Source organism: Moschus berezovskii, chromosome 25, assembly GCF_049115385.1.
Source record: "Moschus berezovskii isolate FMDL1 chromosome 25, NW_MosBer_1.0, whole genome shotgun sequence".
NCBI classification, from domain to species: domain Eukaryota; kingdom Metazoa; phylum Chordata; class Mammalia; order Artiodactyla; family Moschidae; genus Moschus; species Moschus berezovskii.
This window is the reverse complement of record NC_142484.1, coordinates 16,228,402-16,247,820: the sequence shown is the minus strand read 5'-3', so window position 1 is coordinate 16,247,820 and position 19,419 is coordinate 16,228,402. Positions and strand designations below refer to the sequence as shown.

Here is a 19,419-nt window from a genome sequence, read left to right as displayed (position 1 = left end):
TGCATATGCTAATGAATACACAAATGGATGGGACAGAGAGAACTTTCTTTATGGAAGAATCCCAATAAATAATGTAGACTGAATGAGGGAAACAGAAAACCATCCTTAGAATAACAGAGTGATAGTTGCTTCAGGCAAGACCCATTAATGGTTGCCAAAATCAGTGGGAAAACTTTAACGAGAAACAGAGCATTTGAACAGTTTCAGAATATCTGATCCCCCAAATATTTAATAGCTATTGTGGTGGTTTTACATATGAACACAGATGATTTGATATTCTGTCCTGCAGGAGCTGAAGTCTAACACCCCTCTCCTTGAGGTAGACTGGCTGAACCTCAGACAGTGTTAAGGAGAAATAGTAACTTCACAGGGTAGAAACCCAGAAGCCATCACCTAAGTCCAGAGATCCAGGCAGCACTATCAGTGACATGTCATGGTGACATTATAAGAAGGGTGCTATACCTCTGTGGTATTCACCCAGACACCCCCTTAAAATCTATGACACAAGTCTAATCATTCAGTTCAGTTCAGTTGCTCAGTCATGTCTGACTCTTTGCGACTAGCCAGGCCTCCCTGTCCATCACCAACTCCCGGAGTTCACTCAAACTCATGTCCATCGAGTCGGTGATGCCATCCAGCCATCTCATTCTCTGTCGTCCCCTTCTCCTCCTGCCCCCAATCCCTCCCAGCATCAGACTCTTTCCCAGTGAGTCAACTCTTCGCATGAGGTGGCCAAAGTATTGGAGTTTCAGTTTTAGCATCAGTCCTTCCAATGAACACCAGGACTGATCTCCTCTAGAATGGACTGGTTGGATCTCCTTGCAGTCCAAGGGACTCTCAAGAGTCTTCTCCAGCACCATAGTTCAAAAGCATCAATTCTTTGGTGATCAGCTTTCTTCACAGTCCAACTCTCACATCCATACATGACCACTGGAAAAACCATAGCCCTGACTAGACAGACTTTGGTTGGTAAAGTAATGTCTCTGCTTTTTAATATACTATCTAGGTTGGTCATAATTTCCTTCCAAGGAGTAAGCGTCTTTTAATTTCATTAGAAGACATCAAAAAAACTCTGAGGGACATTCTACACAATATCCAACTGTTACTCTTTTTCTTTTAACTGTAAAAAGTGATGACAGGTTTTTCTATTACATCCTAGTTTAGGGCTTCCCTGATAACTCAGTTGGTAAAGAATCTGCCACCAGTGCAAGAGACTCTGGTTTGATTCCTGGGTCAGGAAGATCCTCTGGAGAAGGGACAGATTACCTACTCCAGTATTCTTGGGCTTCCCTTGTGGCTCAGCTGGTAAAGATCCGCCTGCAATGTTGGAGACCTGGGTTCGATCCCTGGGTTGGGAAGATCCCCTGGAGAAGGGAAAGGCTACCCACTCCAGTGTTCTGGCTTGGAGAATTCCATGGACTGTATAATTCATGGGGTGCAAAGAGTTGGACACAACTGAGCGACTTTCACTTTTGCTGATATAGAGTTCTATTATTTTTCTGTTGACCAATCATGATACAATGGTATTAAGTAATAGTTATATAATCACAATAGTAAAAGATGTTTATCAGTTTTCACAATCAATAGCCAGACAAAAAATAAAAGATAATTACAACTGCAAGCCATAATGGGAATATGATTAACAATATAAAATAATTACATACAATTGGGGGAGGGGGCTCAAGCCCCCACAGTTGTGATGTGGTAAGTGGAAGTGTGTAAACGCACATGTTTTCATCTACCCAGCCAGTCTGTGTCTTTCGGTTGGTGCATTTAATCTATTTACATTTAAGGTAATAATCGATATGCATGTCACCCTGCTTATTTAACTTCTATGCAGAGCACACCATGAGGAACGCTGGGCTGGAAGAAGCACAAGCTGGAATCAAGATTGCCGGGAGAAATACAATAACCTCAGATATGCAGATGACACTACCCTTATGGCAGAAAGTGAAGAGGAAGTAAAAAGCCTCTTGATGAAAGTGAAAGAGGAGAGTGAAAAGGTTGGCTTGAAGCTCAACATTCAGAAAACGAAGATCATGGCATCTGGTCCCATCACTTCATGGGAAATAGATGGAAAAACAGTGGAAACAGTGTCAGACTTTATTTTTTGGGGCTCCAAAATCACTGCAGATGCTGATTGCAGCCATGAAATTAAAAGACGCTTACTCCTTGGAAGGAAAGTTATGACCAACCTAGATAGTATATTAAAAAGCAGAGACATTACTTTGCCAACAAAGGCCCGTCCAGTCAAGGCTATGGTTTTTCCAGTGGTCATGTATGGATGTGAGAGTTGGACTGTGAAGAAAGCTGAGCACCGAAGAATTGATGCTTTTGAACTGTGGTGCTGGAGAAGACTCTTGAGAGTCCCTTGGAATGCCAGGAGATCCAACCAGTCCATCCTAAAGGAGATCAGTCCTGGGTGTTCATTGGAAGGACTGATGCTAAAGCTGAAGCTCCAATACTTTGGCCACCTCATGCGAAGAGTTGACTCATTGGAAAAGAGTCTGATGCTGGGAGGGATTGGGGGCAGGAGGAGAAGGGGACGACAGAGGATGAGATGGCTGGATGGCATTACCAACTCGATGCGCATGAATTTGGGAGTTGGTGATGGACAGGGAGGCCTGGCGTGCTGCGATTCACGGGGTTGCAAAGAGTCGGACATGACTGAGCAACTGAACTGAACTGATGATTCCGTTACCATTTTCTTATTTGTTTGGGGTTTACTTTCTGTAGGTTTTTTCCTTCTCTTGTGTTTCCTGCTTAGAGAAGTTCCTTTAGAACTTGTTGTAAAGTTGGTTTGCTGGTGCTGGATTCTCTTAACTTTTGCTTGTCTGGAAAGGTTTTGATTGTTCCATCAAATCTGAAGGAGAGTCTTATTGGGTAGAGTATTCTTGGTTGTAGGTTCTTCCCTTTCATCACTTTAAATATATCTCGCCCTTAAATATTCCCTTCTGGCTTGTAGAGTTTCTCTTGAGAAATCAACTAATAGCCTGAGTTCCCCTGTATGTTATTTGTCATTTTCCCCTTGTTGTTTTTTTAATATTTTATCTTTTTTAATTTTTGTCAGTTTACCATGTGTTTCAGTGTGTTCCTCCTTGGGTTTATCCTTCTTGGGACTGTTGGTGCTTCCTGGACTTAGTTGACTATTTCCTTTCCCATGTTTGAGAAGTTTTCAATGATTATCTCTTCAAATATTTTCTCAGGTCCACTCTCTCTTCTCCTTCTGCGACCCTTATAATGTGAATGTTGGTGTGTTTAATGTTGTCCCAGAAGTCTCTGAGGCTGTCCTTATTTCATTCTTTTTTCCAGATTCTGTTCTGTGGCCGCGATTTACACCATTCTGTCCTCCAGGTCATTTATCCGTTCTTCTGCCTCAGTAATTCTGCTATTGATTCCTTCTAGTGTATTATTCATCTCAGTTTGTTCTTTAGTTCTTCTAGGTCTTTGGTAAACATTTCTTGCATCTTCTCAATCTTTGCCTCCATTCTTTTCCTGAGATCCTGGATCATCTTCACTGTCATTATTCTGAATTCTTTTTCTGGAAGGTTGCCTATCTCCACTTAATTTAGTTGTTTTCTGGGGCTTTATCTTATCCCTTCATCTGGGACATAACTTTCTGCTTTTTCTTCGTGATTAACTATCTGTGATGTGGTTGCTGTTTTAGCGGCTGTGAGACTGTGCTTCTTCTGTCTGCCCTCTGATGGATAAGGCTAACAGGCTTGTGTAAGCTTCTTGACGGGAGGGCCTGGCATGGGAAAAACTGGGTCTTGCTCTGGTGGGCAGGGCCTTGCTCAGTAAAGCTTTACTCCAATTATCTGCTGATGTGTGGGTTTGTACTCCATCCCATGTAGTTGTTTGGCCTGAGGCAACCCAGCTCTGGCGTCTGTGATCACTTTTTAAAACCCCAGATGCATATCAGAATTACCTTGAAATTCTGTGAAGAATACAAATGCTCAGATATTTCTTTTTTTCTTCACAGCTCCAGATTTCTAATGAGCAGTCATGTTTAAAAACAACTAGACTATATGATGATCTTTTACTTCTATCGAGTTCGTTTCACTTTTTCTATTTCATATTCACTTTTTCTATTTCATATGCTCCCATTTCATTTACTTTATTTTCTCCATCTCTTCATTTTTTTTTGATGTTCTTTCTCAATTTTTATCAAGAGTAGTATAAAAGCTTTTGTATATATACATATAAATACATATACATATTTTAGAAAACTTATGAATTTTTGCCTAACTAAAAAAATTATGTTTTGATTCTGCTTGTTTGACTTAGCATGAATAGAATGTTAGATTTCTAATTAAAAAATATATATTCAATACACAACAAAGGTTTACTGTATAGCATAGGGAACTATAGTCAATATCTTGTAATAACCTATGATGGAAAATAATTTAAAAAATAATATATGTGTATTTGTATAAGTGAGTCACCCTGCTGTGCATCTGAAACATTGTAAGTCAACTATACTTCAATAAAATATATATAGTTTTTAAAAATCACAAATTAAAAGCAAACTGTATACAAAATAAACAATGTCCTACTGTATAGCACATGGAATTATATTCCATATTTTATAATAAGCTACAAGGGAAAAAAATCTGAAAAAGAATAGATATATATATGTATAACTGAATCACTGTGCTGCACACGTGAAACTAACATTATAAACCAACTATACTAATTTTTAAAAGATAAATTACGTGGCACATATACACGCTCTTTAAATATATTTGATTTTTGTCAAAAATAAATAATTTGTAAAATGAAAAAATAAAGCAAACTGGAGCTTGGGAAAAAAGCATTGTTCTCATTCCAGATAAACAATAAAGCAGGAATCTCTGTGTTCTTTTGAGATAATTCATCTCAGTGGAGAAGAATGTCATTTTTCGCTTCTGTAGACCCACAAATTCAGAGAAGGAAATGGCAACCCACTCCAGTATTCTTGCCTGGAGAATCCCGTGGATGGAGGGGCCTGGTGGGCTGCTGTCCATGGGGTTGCACAGAGTCAGACATGACTGAATTGACTTAGCATGCACTGGAGAAGGAAATGGCAACCCACTTTAGTGTTCTTGCCTGGAGAATCCCATGGATAGAAGAGCCTGGTGGGCTGCGGTCTATGGGGTCGCACAGAGTCGGGCACGACTGAAGCGACTTAGCAGCAGCAGCAGCCCCACAAATTACCAGGACACCCACACACCCAATTTCCCTCTGTTGTAATGCAGGTCAAGTGAGCTCCCTGAGCCAAGCCACAGGGCAACGGGGGCCCAGCCTCTCCTTCCCCAAACCTCCTTATCACACGGCTGTGATTTCAGAACACAAGAAGACAATAGGTCTCCAGAAACAGAAAAATATCTTCTACGTGACAGGGCCCATCTTATGTGGCAAAATTTAACAGAGGAGAGTAATTTAACACGAGCTGTACACTCTAGACTGGAAATGATGTGCAGGTTCCAAGTCAAACTACAACCACAATCTAAACAAGAATGCAGTGTGTATACCTGACATCACGTACACCTGTTCACACAGATACACAGGCTGTGCACCATCTCACACATATGCACGCCGATGTCCCCAGGGGCACTCCTTCGTGCCGAGTGCTGGGCGCCCCAGGAAGCAGGACTGTGCTGACGCTCCCTCCCCCGACAGAGAGGCCACTGGGGGAGAGGGTCAGCAGTGGCCCCAGACATGTGCTCTCGCCCAGGTTTGTGACTTGCTGAGTCCCCAAGGGCTATTCTTCATTTTCTCCCTACTTTCCCGGGACCTGCCCCTAGCTAGGGCTCCCACAGTCACCCCAGCTCCCCGTGTTGGGGTGTGGGATTCCTGTGGACACAAAGGCCTGTTTACTCAGATGACATTCTCCTGAACTCATCCATTCTTCATACTTATTCATCTAAAAAGACGCTTGTTTTTAATGTAAACACACAGATTTATATTGGCAGCTTCTTCACTTAAAGATATGCTGGAATTTCCACTGAAACTTTTTATTATTCAAAGTTTGCTAGCGAAGGCATAAGAATGTCCCCAGGCAAAAGAGGTCTAATCTCTACAAACATCGTGGAACCACTTTTTAAATACAAGAAAGTCAGATAATGTCTTCTTCTTTATTCTTGAAACTTAAAACTAGACTTTTGGGGTTTCTTAAGAAAAAAATCAGGACACCAATCTGTACTTTAGTTGAAATGTCTTTCCTATATAGAAAAAGTAAATGTAAAAACTTGCTGTCTCATCAAAATAAGCCATCAAGGAAGCTTCAATATGAGAAAGATCCTCTAAATTAGGACTGTAGCCTAAAGAACCAAAAGATTAATGAAACTCTAGGACTCACAGAGAACAAAGCCGAGAACGGTACAGACCACTTGCACACACAGTCTCGGCTGACCTCTGGAAAAACCCTGAAAAGTGGATATTATCTCCTCTCCACAGATAGAGGGCTCAGATACACTGCTGCTGTTGTTCAGTCACTAAGATATACTAGCAGACAGGTATAGCTTCAAAACTTGAACATATCAGAGGCCAAAATGGAAACCAGGTCTTCTGACTCTATAAATTATTTTAAAATAACAGTTAAGAAACATACAAGGATTTCCCTGATGGTCCAGTGGCTAGGACTCCACACTCCCAATGCAGGGGTCCCAGGTTCCATCCCTGATCAGGGAACTAGATCCCATATGCTACAACTGAGAGCTCGCAGGCCACAACTGAAAGATGTCATAACAAAGATCCTCCAAGCCAGAAGGAAGACCCAGCACAGCCATAAAAATATATAATATTAAAAAGGAAGGAAAGGAACACACGAATGAGGCCATGGTTTCTCATCTGTCCGGGCTGTTATATGTTTGAACAGAAATCTCTGTCAGCCCCTATCTAAAATGGCCAGTGAAGCCCCAGACTCTTTCCCAAACAAAAAACTAAGGACAGACACTCATCTCCCTGTGCTGGGCCAGTGCAAGGCCACCCAACGTAAGAAGAACAGCAGAGGGGAAGAAGAGGGCACTCTAACCTGACTGTTGCTAAGGTGGCTAAGCTCTGCAAATCTGAGGATACTGCCAGGATGAAACTCGGGCTTTGAAAGGGGCCTCTTTGTAACAGTGGAGTCCAAAAGCCTAAGCCTGACAAGGTTCACTTTCGATTTGCTTCTGAATAACTGATGATCAGATGCACTGCACTAACATAGTTATGGGCTTCCCTGGTGGCTCAGTGTTAAAGAACCTGTCCGCCAATGCAGAAGATGGGGGTTTGATCCCTCGGTCGGGAAGATCCCCTGGAGAAACGCATGGCTACACTCTCCAGTATTCTTGCCTGGGAAATTCCATGGACAGAGGAACTTGGCGGGCTACAGTCCAAGAAGTCACAAAGAGTAAGACAGGACTTAGCAACTAAACAACAACATAGTAATAGTATTAGCAGCAGCAGCAGCAACAATTAGCATTGACAGTAAATCCCTACAACCGAATGCTGACAGCTTATCATTATGCCCAACCTCTGCTAAGCACTTATGCAATTACACTAGTAATTGTAATTTTACTATACTAATTGGTGTAATTTTTGTTACCACTCATGCACTTTGATGGGAGCACTATACATAGTCACTGGGCTACAAAACAATCCTACAAAGTTACATGTTTTTCTACTCTTTTATGGATAAGGATGTTGACTTGGACAGGTCGTACAGGAGCGCTGAGATTCAAATGTCATTCTAGCTTATGTTCTTCCTGCTGAACGTGAATTCAGAAAGGAAGAGATTGTTCCAGGCTAGAGAGCTAAGAAAGTTAGTGCTGTGATTCACGGGGTCGCGGAGAGTCGGACACGACTGAGCGACTGAACTGAACTGAACCGAACGCTGAGTTGGATACTAGGGAATGGGCTGGACTGAACAGGAAGACGGTGACCTGCGTTGGGGTGGATGGGCCGTGATGATAAAGCAGAAACACAGCACATAAGGTGACTCAGAAGCCGGTCATGAAATGCCTTACAGAGCCCAAGATCATGTTCTAGACTGTATGATTCCCTGAAAAAACTGAATTAAGGAAATACACTGTAAGGATCAATTTTTCTCTTTATGACATAACCATAATCTTATATATAAAAAAAAAAGGAAAACGTTACATTTCTCTAGACTCCCAACTCCTCTATGGAGAGGGCAGGTGTGGACACCCAAGAGCCTCGTCTTCGTCACCCCAAGCCCAAACCCCGTGAGTTCCCACAAAGGCGGTGTTCCCCACTGGAGCCCAGGGCTACAGAGCCCAGCCCCCACAGAAGTGGGGCAGGCAGGAGAAGCAGGATGGGGCGCCCAAGTCGAAGCCTCCAAGTGCCGGTTAAAGCATCTTCCTCAAGGGCTCATGAGAAGCAGTGTCAAAACTGAGCTGCTCACGAGGACAGAAGCACCAAATCCTAACAGGTTTTATTTACTCTGCGTTACTCTACACGTAGGAAGTGTACCTGATGAGAAGAGCACAGAAAAGAAAATCTGTGAGCTGAAGGGAAACCAACACACACATACACACACAGTCCTCCGGGAGAAAGCTACCAGCTGGAGGGTGCTGCGGGGGGTGGGGGTGGGGGTGAGCCACATGGCCACCAGGAAGGTGTTTGTTCTGGCCTCTGTGAAGGCCAGATCCCTCATCCGATGCCATGAGATGTCCTTTAGGCCTCTTCCCTCATCCCCCCTGCATACGGTAGAGATAGACAGACAAGGACACTGAGGGAAATGGAAGGGCGGGTCCAGTGAGGGTTTCACTGTTTTTCCTATGGCCTCATCCTGCACACCTCCTGGAGCTCTGCTAACATGAAGAAGCCCTGCAGAAACCAGAGCTGAAGTGTCCCTCCAACCATCTAAATCAAGTCTTCCCTCGGACCTAACCACAGCGTGAGGTAAACTGGCAACGTACGGAGATGAAAACCAGATGTTTCACACCAACAGTCACCATCTGTACACAGTCTAACGGAAAATTTGGGCTGGAACAGAGTTAAGGGGAAGAAGAAACAGCAGAATAATAAAATGACCCTCCTGGAGGCATCCTGATCCCAAACCCCACATACAGTCGGGATCGACTCAGAACTCAGGCCCTGTGCCCTCGAGGAGGCCGCTCCACCTGAGGTGACCGTCTGGGGTTTGTAACCCACCCCGCAAGACAGCATATAAAATGTCCATATATGTACACGAAAGTACCATGTGGAGGGAAGGGTCATGAGTTCTACCACGTCCTACAGTGTTCACAACTCTGCAACATAAACGACTCTAAAACAGCACCCGGTAAATTAAACACTTGTTCTTACTGAGCCGTGCTTCAGAGATTCATGGCGAAGGGGTTCCACTAGCAGTGGATTTGAAAGCAAGACTGAAGGTGGTCAGAGCTAAAACTCCACAAATCTGATGCGAGATATCAAACAGTAATCACCAGCCCAACCAAACAGTGGTCCATTGTTTTCTTCCTGGTAAACAAACATATGAACTCTCAAAACACTAGATCTAGTAAGGTCACAGCAGATTAAAAAACAAAACAAAAAAACCAAAAACCTGAGGTTCTGAAAGACGAACTGCCCTAACCTCTTGCAATAGAAGAAGGCCTGAAACCAAGGTTGTGTGTGTGAGGCAAGTCACTTCAGTCATGTTGACTCTTCGTGACCCCACGACTGTAGCCCGCCAGACTCCTCTGTCCATGGGATTCTCCAGGTAAGAATACCGGAGTGGGTTGCTGTGCCTTCCTCCAGGGAACCTTCCAGACCCACAGATCGAACTGGTGTCTTTTGAATCCTGCATTGGTTTCCTGGCTCTAAAAGCTTCTAAACTTTCAGAAGAGGAAGACATTTCTATGAACTAGGCTTTCAAAACTTTCACTTACACTTGTAATTAACAAACTAATTCAACGAATCCATGAACAGAAATGTGAATGTGTTGGTGGGAGGGGAAGAGGAATGCTGCTTAAATTACTTTCAAGTGACTTGGATTAAAACCAATACAATTAATATTTCCCCAAGGTCCTCAAATGAATCACATGCAAAGCTGGGAAGCGGGTCCAGAATGCCTGACACCCACACAGGCTCCCTCCTCCACCCAGAAAAGGATCCGGGAGGCAGTGCACAGCATAGCCTGTGGTGGGCTATCCCTCTCACCTCATCCAGCAAGAATCTGAAAATCTGGGAAGCTCCTTCCCTGTGGAGAGGGGAGAGCTCCTCCACCAAACACTTGTCCAGTATGGAACAGCAGTAATTCTCCAAATTTCAAGTTGCTGGGTCTCGAATCATCAATGCTCACTGCTCTTCAGATAAACCCACCCGCGGACGGGGATGACAGCTGTGCAGTAGGGTGTGTGTGTCTATAGGACAGTACAGCCCCATCCTGGTAGCGCTGATGCTCAGCAAGGCTCCTTCAACCCCTTCCCCTAAACCCATCAGAACCTCCGTTGGGGCATACGTGCTCCAACCCCCGCCCCCCAAAAGCCAGTATTTTAACTTCACCTTATATTTGAAAAATGAAAACAGAAGTATTACCTTCATCATATAAAAGTTTGAGGACGGTGTGTGACTTACTTAAGTTTTTCAGGAGGAGGCCAGGGTTCCTGTTTACAGCAGTGGTTTAACTACACTCCAGTGAGACCTCATGCAGACAAACTGTAGTTTTTACTGTACCTCTGGGCTCATGGGAAACAAGATAGCTGTAGGCTGAACCCAGGAAGTAATAGGATGGGTGGGCCGTGACCCTGAGGGTCATCATGGAGACTGCGCAGCTGGGCCGACAGGAAGGCAGAGCTGAACCTGAAGTTTCCAAACAATGCCAGGGACCCTGAAAGCCATCCCAGATGACCTGCTGCCCAGCATGAGCACATTCTCTCACGAAACGCATCCCAGAGCTGCATAGATTGCGATCAACCAGACGTCAGTTTATGTTTACAAGGAAAGAGAAACAAGCCACTTTGAGTAATGGTCACGAGAAATAATCACTCCAGAGAACTTCAGATATTTGAAGTCTCACATGTCGAATATAAAACAGCTTTGTGTGATATGTTTAAAAATAAAAAAGAAATGAAAAATGAACAAGCAAAATAAACTAGATTATAAAAAGAACCAGGTAAATTTTTTGAAATGAATATAATGGGTTAAAAAAAAAACTTCATACACCGGTTAAACAGATTATAGACATGGCTGGCAAGAGAAACAGTTGTAAAACAAAACTTAATAAATAACTCAGAACAGCAACAAGAAAGAAGAACGTGAAATTATGACAGAAAGGTTAACAGTCTTGGAAGAAAAAAAAAAAAACAGTCTTGGAAGATGAAAGGCTGAATATATCCAATCAGAGTTCTAAAAGGAAAGAATTAAGAAAATTGAAGCTAGGCAGTGTTGGAACTGACCCTCCCTGAGAATTCTCCAGAAAGATATAAACTCACAGATACACAACTTATAACAAATTAACAAGGAGAATAATTAAAAATAAATGCCTCCCAGACACATGTAGTAACACTGCAGCATGCCAAAGAAAAGACGAGATCCCTAAAGCAGGTGGAGGAAGACAGGCTGATGACCTGAGAGCAGTTTCACAACAGAAGCAAAGGAAACCAGACAGCATCAGCTTCATGCAGCCCAGGCTCCGAATCAACGCAACTGTCAACCTGAATTTATGCACCCAATAAATCTGTATCTCAAGAACAAAGGTAAAAATATATTTTCAGATATGAACAAAACTGAATTCAAGAGACTTCGGCTAAGGGGAACGGGCATGAACTACCCTGGAAGCTCTGACTCTCCCTCTCCAGCCTTCTTGAATGCAGTATCAGGCCAACACACCTAAAAGTATTCGATCAGATCACTTTCTGCTCCCAACTGCCATATGAATTTCTAGAACCCACATGACAGGGTCCACATTTTTCAGCCCGGCACTGAAAGCCTTTTTCAGTCTCACAGTCTAGTTACTCGGCGACATTCTCTTCCATTGGCCATCTGGCTCCTTGACTTACCAGCTGTGACCAGGGCCAGCTGACCAACCTGCCCAAGTGTCAGGTTCAGCACCTGCAAAGGGAGGCCTGTAGGGACTGACCGCTGAGATGGACTCAGACTCCTGTGAGGCGGCGCGGGCAGCAGTGCCTGGCGCAGCCTTCTAATAACTGGCAGCTGTCCTTAGTTATCATCATAACTCACTGGTCCCAAAATACAACACATGCATTCCCAACGCCTCTGCTCGTGGCATGTCTTCCACTTTCCTGGCCCCTAACACCTTCATTCTCCCAAATCTGCACTAAGTCAACCAAATTACCCCAAAAGGTGCTGTTTCTTGAAATGTCCCTCTATCAGGTCAGCCCAGAGTTAAAAGCTCTCACTTCTGTACATGTAGAACACTGACCCGAAGGGCTGCTCTGTTTGTTAACCACCTAAACCATGTACTGCTTCTGATCTGGGGAAGCGCTTATGTTAGATGTCTCTGTTTTGCTGATGTGAAAATGTGAGATTGTGAAATAATTATGGATTGGCTGATTAAGCTCCAGCACCCTTGTAGAGATGCTCTAGAGGAGAATCAAGGGACCAAATTTTAAAAAAGAAAGAAAGAAAAGGCAGTTGTCTTAGATTGTGCGGCATTATTTGTTATCCTCCAGACAGCTGCACTTCATTCTAAAAGACGTCAAAAGTTTCCCTTAGAGAAAGACATCCAAGGAGGAAGTCGTGGCGGGCAGGAAGACGTGATAAGGGAGCTTCAGCTCTCGGCTGACTTCAGGAAACATCTTTTGGAGTCGGTTTCCCAAGGAAGTCAACTTGACCTGGTATTCCTATCACCCAAGACAAAGAAAATACAGGCCCCCCAGGAGCTGCCCGGCTGGCACAGAGGAGGGGATCCTCTAAACATGGGCTTGTGCCGAACAGGCACACCAAAGCAGCTACTTGGATGATTTCACTTGTTTGTTCAAAAACAGGGAGAGCCAGGTATTCTCATCAGCGCTCAGTCTTCCCACCAAGCACTTGCTGAGGACACCACAGCTGGCGCCCCGACCCAGAAGTGGTGACAGCAAGTCTCTCAGATGAGTCACAAGGGATGCCTGATCAAACCGAGATCCAAGGCTGCCCCTCCTCCTCGCTCTGCAGCTGGCCTTAACTCTGGAGCCAGAAGGAGCCACAATCACAGGCTAACACATTAAACTGTTTGCCCATTTTAAAAGAAAATCCTTACCAACTGTCAAACTTAAAAGTCCACTATGTTATTGGAGGACCCCCAAGTGAAATTTTTTCCATTATATATAAAAAAATTCCTTATAAAATAATCAGCCAGGTAAATAAAGGAAAAGTAGAAAACAATCAGCCCTAAGACCTGCCACTGAAAAAGAGCACCCCCATCAACATTTTGATTATCTTTCAGTTTTGATTATTTTTTCAGTTCCTCTAAACATCCCCCCTGAGATGTTTTGTGTTGTTGGAATCATAAGGTATATGATTGTGTAGTTTAAATGACTTCACAAGCATTTCCCCATGTTTTCCTTCTTAACCTCATATAACCACATGAGAGATGTTTAAAGTAAACTAAGTCGAGAAATACTTACCATCCTCATTCTTCCACAAAAACTACAGTAAAAACCAAGAATCTCCAAAAGTTTCTGGGGTCACTGGAGATAAGATACATAAAAAATGCTTGGATGCACTGGAAGTGTTTAAGAAACGTTAACTGACTTTCAAGTGACAAAGACAATACTTACTATAGCCATCCCTGGAAAGATACAAAAGAAATTCAATTCAGCCTCTGTTCCCAATGAATTTTTAATAACATTGAGAAGATAAAATGCATTTACACCCAACAACTAAAGCACAATGTAATTCGATGGGCAGTCATCCTGGCTTGAGGAGACTTATTCCTGTCTGCACCCTACCACAAAGGACATATTACAGATACACAGTCAATGTCTGCTATACTAGTACAGACTACAAGCTATGCTGTTCAGAAACAGGAAGGATCACTGTGAGCTGAGTGAAGCTGGGCAAAGCAGGCCACATGCACATGGCAGAACTTGATATGGGCAATATTCTGCAGAAAGAAAGCTGGACCACAGAAGCCTTGGGATACTCTGAAAATAAAAGACGGTATAAGAAAAAAAATGGACTTCCTCGTAGCTCAGTCTGTAAAGAATCTGCCTGCAATGCAGGAGACCTGGGTTCAATTCCTGGGTTGGGAAGATTCCCCTTAAGAAGGAAATGGCAATCCACTGCAATATTCTTGCCTGGAGAATCCCATGGACAGTGGAGCCTGGCAGGTTACAGCCCATGGGGTCGCAAGAGTTGGACATGACTTAGCGACTAAACCGCTACCGATCTATTAACAAATTTGATGCTTCTACATAACTAGCTTCGAAACCTCAATTGCACGTATTAACTACTCATAGGAATATAATACAGAACATATAGTTGTTGTTTTGTCCCTAAATTGTGTCCAACCCTTTTGCGACCCCATGGATTGTAGCCCGCTGGAGTCCTCTGTTCATGGGATTTCCCAGGCAAGAATACTGGAGTGGGTTGTCATTTCCTTCTCCAGGGGATCTTCCAGACCCAGGGATTCTTTACCCCCTGAGCCACCAGGGAAGCCCCGCAACACATAGGAGATACTCCTTAAAGACAAACACAGCAACACAAAGTACGACAGTATTCCTAGACATCAGAAACAAAAGTTCTCAGAAGGCCTTCTGTGTGTCAGGACATGTTGGAAAGATGCAGTAAATCAAGGCTTTAGAACTCCATATAGAGAACCACAGTGGATACTGTCCTTGCTAAACTGGGTGTAAAAGAATGTGCTTACCAAAACTTTCTTTCAGGAATGCTTTAGAATCCACTGAAGCTATTTGTATATACTGTGGGCATCCAGAAAGTAGATACAAGAGATGTGAAATCTGCGCTCGGCTCTAACAGCATCACATTCACCACCTGATCACAAACACGTCTTAAGAAGGGTCCAACTTCACAACGAGGGTATCATTAAGCAGACTCCATACCTCCTGACTTCATCCACACACAAACCTCTTTGTTTTACCACACTTGTGCTTGTGAAAAAATGCAAAGAATTTGTGGGGAAGGAATTTGCTAATATTACATCTCTGACAGCTGCTGGCTGGATTGTACTAAATCCAAAGCCTCTACAGTCACATTATATGGCCATCTCAAAAAGTGGGTGTTAAGACACATCACGTTTCTTTCAAAAGAAATGATTTAAGCCTACCCTGTGAGGCTACTTAAGAGAAAGTTTCCCAGAGCTTGGGGTGGCATGTGTGATCTGTCTGTCTAGAGGTAACGCTGCAATTACTTATGATTAAGTATCTCTTAATAGCTTCCCACTCAGTTTCCCCAGACTGAAGCACTCAGAACAAATGCCTTCAACAGGCCCTCTGGGAATGAACAGCTGGTCTGAAGCAGTGCATGCTTCAGGGCAGGTGGTTCTTGTTTTTCTGAACACACACATGCACACACATGTCTGATAACAATTATACCAGATATAATTAATTCAAGAGACTGAAGACAAAATGAAAGAAGAGGTCATTTAAAAATGTTTCAGAAATCCAAACAAATGCAAATGGAAATTTAGAACTTTTTTCAAAAATTTCCCGAAATCATGATTTTCAGATTTTGCTAAACTTTAACAAATTGTCTAACCCCAGGAATACAAACTGTAACTCTCTTACCTCTAATAAAGCACCTCTCTAAGACATCAGAAGATTTGGAAACCCAATGGCAATTACCACATAATCATTCAAAAAAGATGTGTGGCATAACATTTGCAAAGAGGAATTGCACCTGTTACCAACTCAACAAAAGAATACTTTATCTACAAACCACACAGCATTGAACGTTTAAAAATTTGGTTAAAATGATCCATAACAAGAACACCACTGTCAAATGGAACAATTTAAGTAACAACAACAACAAAAAAGGATTAACACAAATGGTTGACGATTTCCAAACTGACATGCAAGGGATGTCACCCTGAGCAAGTTACTAAATCTCTCCGTACTCAAAATGATACTAACAACCTCTTAGAGTTGTTATCAATGTTAAATGAACACATATTAAATTTTTATAACAGAGCTTGGCAAAGGGTAACTAATAAAGAATGTATTATATCAGGAACCAGACTTTTTTTAATGAGATCACTCAAAAATAATAGCAATTAAGAGTAATCATAAAAATAAAAGACATGCAGCTGTGATGCCCTGTGAATGAATAATTTTCAAGGTATTACTGTATAGTTACAGCATAAACAAAATAATAGAAAAGAGCTCTCTATTAAAATGACAGCCACATCCCTTCAGAGCGTATTAATACATCCTACCACTTCTACTCTTTGTCATTAATCCTATTATGCAAAATCTGATTAGTCCTCCTATGCACCACAGGTAAATTCCAATCTTTAACATCAAGGAAATCACAAAAGTAGTGTTTCCAGGAAACCAAAATAAGTTAGTAAAAATAAGTTTACTGGGATTTCCCTGGTGGTCCAGTGGTTAAGAGTCCTCACTCCCAATGCAGAGGGTACAGGTTCCATCCCTGGTCTGGGGACTAAGATTCCCCCATGAGGCATGGCTCCGCCAGAAAAAAAAATTTTTTGTTTAATTAAAATAAAAAAAAAAAAAACAACGAAGCTGATGTGAAGGCCTTAGCATCCACTAGTTTTACTAACAAACCACCAACTTGAAACTCATTCCTGAAGTAAACTGCCAAAATGTTTCTGCAGTAAAAACTGCAAACTTTCATGTGAACAGATCTTTTCAACAATGGTGAGTTGTTCCAGTCTGTGAATAGGACAGTGTCCGTGTGACCAACAAAGCGGGGAGGGGACATTCCTGACACCCTTGTCCCCTGGCTAGCCTTTGATCATTCATCTCTCCCAAACACACGTTTATGGAAACCGCTTTCAGGCGCAGTACTGGGACATGTATTCCCTGAACTCAGCCCTCACCACAGAGTCCTGCTCCCCGGCTTCTGCCGGGACCCTCACTGTTCCCGCCACCCCTGAGGACCACTCCCCTCACTGAGCCTTCAACACAGGAGCCTTTGTTTTCCTAGTGCGCCCACCCCTCCCGGAACAGTCACTTGGGGCCTCGCTGTGTACACTCTGAAAACACCATGGGATGACGAAGGCAAGTAAGAAGATAAGAAAGTGACCCGGGGAGCTGGGAAGTCCTGCGATGCCCCAGGATGCGCGGCGCCCGGGACCGGGTCTGAGTGTCCCCTGCTCCTCAGTGTGCTTTCTGGACACTGCGCTGAGGACTACGTGGGACCGCGGTCTCGAGCGCCCAGCGCACGCCCACAGCCCCCAGCGTGTGGTCCCGCCGGTCCGCTGCCCAGGGCCTCCAGCCGGGGTGGCGGTCGGGGGACAGACCAACGCCCGGCCCGGGCGGCCTCCGAGCCACTCCTGGGCGGGCTGCAGGGCTCGGGGCCGGCGGGACAAAGGGGGCCGGGAACCACTCGGCTTTGTTCGCAGAGGAACCGAGCGCGGGGCCACGGGACCCGGCCCGTCCCCCGCACCCCGGGACGCCCTGCACCCAAACCCCCAAATCAGATCCCCTGGCCCCCCGACTCCGGGGCCCCGGCCCCCGGGACTCCCCTACACTCCCTACCGCTTCCCCGACTCGCAGCGCCTATCCCGGCCCCAGACCCGCACCCCCAGCCCGGGACCCGCACCCCTGGGACCCGGCATCTCCAGGACCGCCCCCGGCTCAGCCCGAACGCCGGGCTCCCCCGCATCCCTGACCCCGGACCTGAGCCGGACCCCCTCAGCCCCGAGAGCCCTCCCTGACGCCCCCCGCAGCCCTGAGCCCCAGGCCCCCGCGCCACCAGACCCGCTCCCCGCTCCTGGTTCCCTCGGGCCGCATCTGGCGGAGGCCCGCGGACTCACCCCGCACGAGCAGCAGCAGCAGGACCAGCGAGGGCCTTCGCCTCAGCGCCATGTCGAGCGCAGCTGAGGGGCCGCGGGCCCGCTCCCCGCGCACGCGCCCTGCCCGCGGTCCTGCGCCCGCCCCGGTCACCATAGCGACCACGGCGGCGAGCCGTCGCCATGGTGCATGGGAAGCCCGAGTCTGGTTGCTATGGAGGCAGGGATGCTCTGGACCAGGCCCCTGGGGTCTCTTTCAAAGAATTTGGTGCGAGGAGATGAAGGAGCGCGTTCAAGAGTGGGCGGGTTAATTCCCACATTTATAAAACGAATCCGTCACTACAGATCCGGAAAGGAATGCTCCATTAAAATTTGAGAAATGAAGTTCTTATTTCACAAATAAGATTGGAGCCCAGTTGTCCTGGGAGAATTTTTGACTGTGCCTTTTTTGGAAAGAAAAGTTAAAGCGTTAGTCGCTCAGTCGGGTCCACTCTTTGTGACCTTTCCTCCTCTGTCCACAGGCTTTTCCAGGCAAAAATGATGGAGTGAGTAGCCATTCCCCTCTCCAGGGGATCTTCCTGACATAGGGATCGAACCCGGGTCTCCTTCATGCAAGCAGATTCTTGGCCATCTGAGCCCCTTGGGGCCTGATTCTAAATGTGATGAGAGGGGAAAGTGCTGAAATCTGTATAAAGCACAAGGAAGACATGCATTATATAGTACATAAAAGTGATATATTTCTAAAATAAAAATTTGTTAGATCAAAAGCATCATGGTATATTTATTGATCTGTTAATTCAAAAAGCATGACAGTTTATTGCACAGAAAAGTAAGATAATTCTTTGCTCTTATTTCTGAATATTGAGAAATGGTAAGGTTAGGGAGAAAAAACAGAGAAGAATTTTATAAGGACAAGCACACAAGATGAAGAGAAGGATTACATGTACTGGAAGTTGGACTCAAGGATGCAGGAGATGTTGAGTGTCATTTAATACTGTGGGAAATGATTGAAATAACTTATTTTACACCCAACATAGTACATTTCTAATGCTCCAGGAAACAACAAACTCAAAACAAAATTCTTAGTATGGTTATTAGTAAAATAATGCAGAGTTTCCAACAACTAATATTTAAATGTTTAACTTAGGAACGTCACTTTTCACACAGTCATCCTAGTTTTTAAAGTATTAATATTTTAGTACTTTAGTTTTTACAAAGTAGAACAATGTGTCTATAAGTATGCATATACATATATAATTTACATATTACTAAATTATGGATGTCAAGAAACATGAAATAGATTGAAGTTGTTGTCAAGGATATGCTTCAACTGCCAACACTATGCAATTTTCTTTATAAGTCTTTGTTCACACTTTTGTTAAGTGTGAATTAATTATATTCCTTCAAATCCCATAAAAACAATAAAAGTTTAAAAATAACTCAATCACCCAACTCAATCACCTGTTATGATTCTATTATCTTTTCTTTCCTAAATCTTCTTTCTGCTCCAGATCACTGTGTTCTAAAATCACAAGTAAAAATATGTAATAATTATTTTATAGTGGCAGCCT

The 19,419-nt window shown here is 44.0% G+C and overlaps 1 protein-coding gene across 1 annotated transcript in view; it reads right to left on the bottom strand.

Annotated features, from left to right (window-relative positions):
• JAM3 (junctional adhesion molecule 3) overlaps window positions 1-17,972 on the bottom strand; it is a 30,750-nt gene extending 12,778 nt beyond the window's left edge. The window contains exon 1 of the mRNA XM_055415877.2: window positions 17,873-17,972. Within this exon, the coding sequence (XP_055271852.1) occupies window positions 17,873-17,924 (52 nt within the window). The 5' untranslated portion in view covers window positions 17,925-17,972. The remainder of the gene's footprint in view (window positions 1-17,872) is intronic.
• Between the last annotated feature and the right edge of the window lie 1,447 nt (window positions 17,973-19,419).